A 1399-nucleotide genomic window follows, 5' to 3' on the forward strand; every position below is an offset into this window, starting at 1 on the left:
TTTTCAAATGTCATTATTTGAATATAAAAAAATTGTTAATGAGCTCTTAGGTCAGGCCATTTCTAGTAATGTTTACACTATTGCCATAATGAAACCCCCCACCTCTGTTTACAAACCATGATGCCTTATCAACTTGAGCTAAATGTTTATGGTTAGGATGTTATATCGATGAAATTATCTAGTTTTTGTTCGAAATGGCATTGCTATATATCCAATTCTTTCTTTGTAAATGTTTTCATTAAGCATGCTTTTCATGCCACATGTCCACTGTCCAAAACCTTTCATATGTTCTCAGTACAAAATAATGACAAAATAGGAAAAAGACTTTTAATTTTTTTAAATAAAAATAGTAACAAATCTAAAATAACCTAATTTCTCTTGAAAAAAAATGAATTCACTTGAAATTTTGATACTGAACTGTCAGGGTCTTAGAGACATTGAAAAAAGAAGAGATGTTTTCAACTATCTTAAACAGAAAAAACACCACATATATTGTCTTCAGGACACGCATTTCACGAAAAACATTGAAAGTTACGTAACTGGTCAATGGGGCTACAAATGCTTTTTCAATTCTTTTTCAAATAATTCTCGTGGAGTTGCAATTTTGATGAACAATAACTTTGACTTTGAGATATCTAAACAATACAATGACGAAGGTGGAAATCTAATCATTTTAAATCTAAAAATAGAAAACGAAGCTTATACACTAGTCAACTTATATGGTCCGAATCAAGATAAACCTTGTTTCTATGAACATCTTTTCTTAATGTTGGACGAATTTGGCAAAATTATTATTTGTGGTGATTTAAACTTGGTTTTGAACCCGAACATTGATACTGAAAACTATAGAAATATTAATAATCCTAAAGCTCGCCAATTTCTGATCCAACAAATCTCATCAAATCATCTACATGATATCTTCCGAACTTGCCACCCGAATTTAAGAAAGTATACTTGGAAAAGAAAAAATCCCCTAAAATTAGCTAGACTAGATTATATCTTGGTTTCAGAGAACCTATTACTAAAAGTTGATAAGGTCAAAATTGATATAAAATATAGATCTGATCACTCACCTGTTATCTTACATTTAAAATTAGCTCAGGAAAAGGTATATGGAAACTGAACACTTCATTACTGAAAGATAAAAATTACATTGAGCTAGTTAAGACAATAATACACGATATCAAACTTCAATATCTCCTTCCAATATACAATAGGAAGGCAGTAGATACAATTCAAAATAACCTAATTCAATTTAATATTAACGATGCAGACTTTCTTGATGTGCTAACGATGGAAATCAGATCCACAACCATTTCTTATTCAATCTTCAAAAAGAAAAATCAAAATGAAAAAGAAAAAAAATTGATAAAATTAATGAAAGACATCGAAAATAATG

The 1399-nt window shown here is 29.4% G+C and overlaps 1 protein-coding gene across 1 annotated transcript; it reads left to right on the top strand.

Moving 5' to 3' along the window:
• Nucleotides 1-388: 388 nt before the first annotated feature.
• On the top strand, nt 389-1123 carry LOTGIDRAFT_143124 (hypothetical protein; the record flags this gene model as incomplete). Its single annotated transcript, XM_009052964.1, has 1 exon — nt 389-1123. One exon carries the CDS (start codon nt 389-391, stop codon nt 1121-1123), a length of 735 nt encoding a protein of 244 aa, XP_009051212.1.
• Between the last annotated feature and the right edge of the window lie 276 nt (nt 1124-1399).

The sequence above is a fragment of the Lottia gigantea genome, assembly GCF_000327385.1.
Source record: "Lottia gigantea unplaced genomic scaffold LOTGIsca_193, whole genome shotgun sequence".
Classification (NCBI taxonomy): domain Eukaryota; kingdom Metazoa; phylum Mollusca; class Gastropoda; family Lottiidae; genus Lottia; species Lottia gigantea.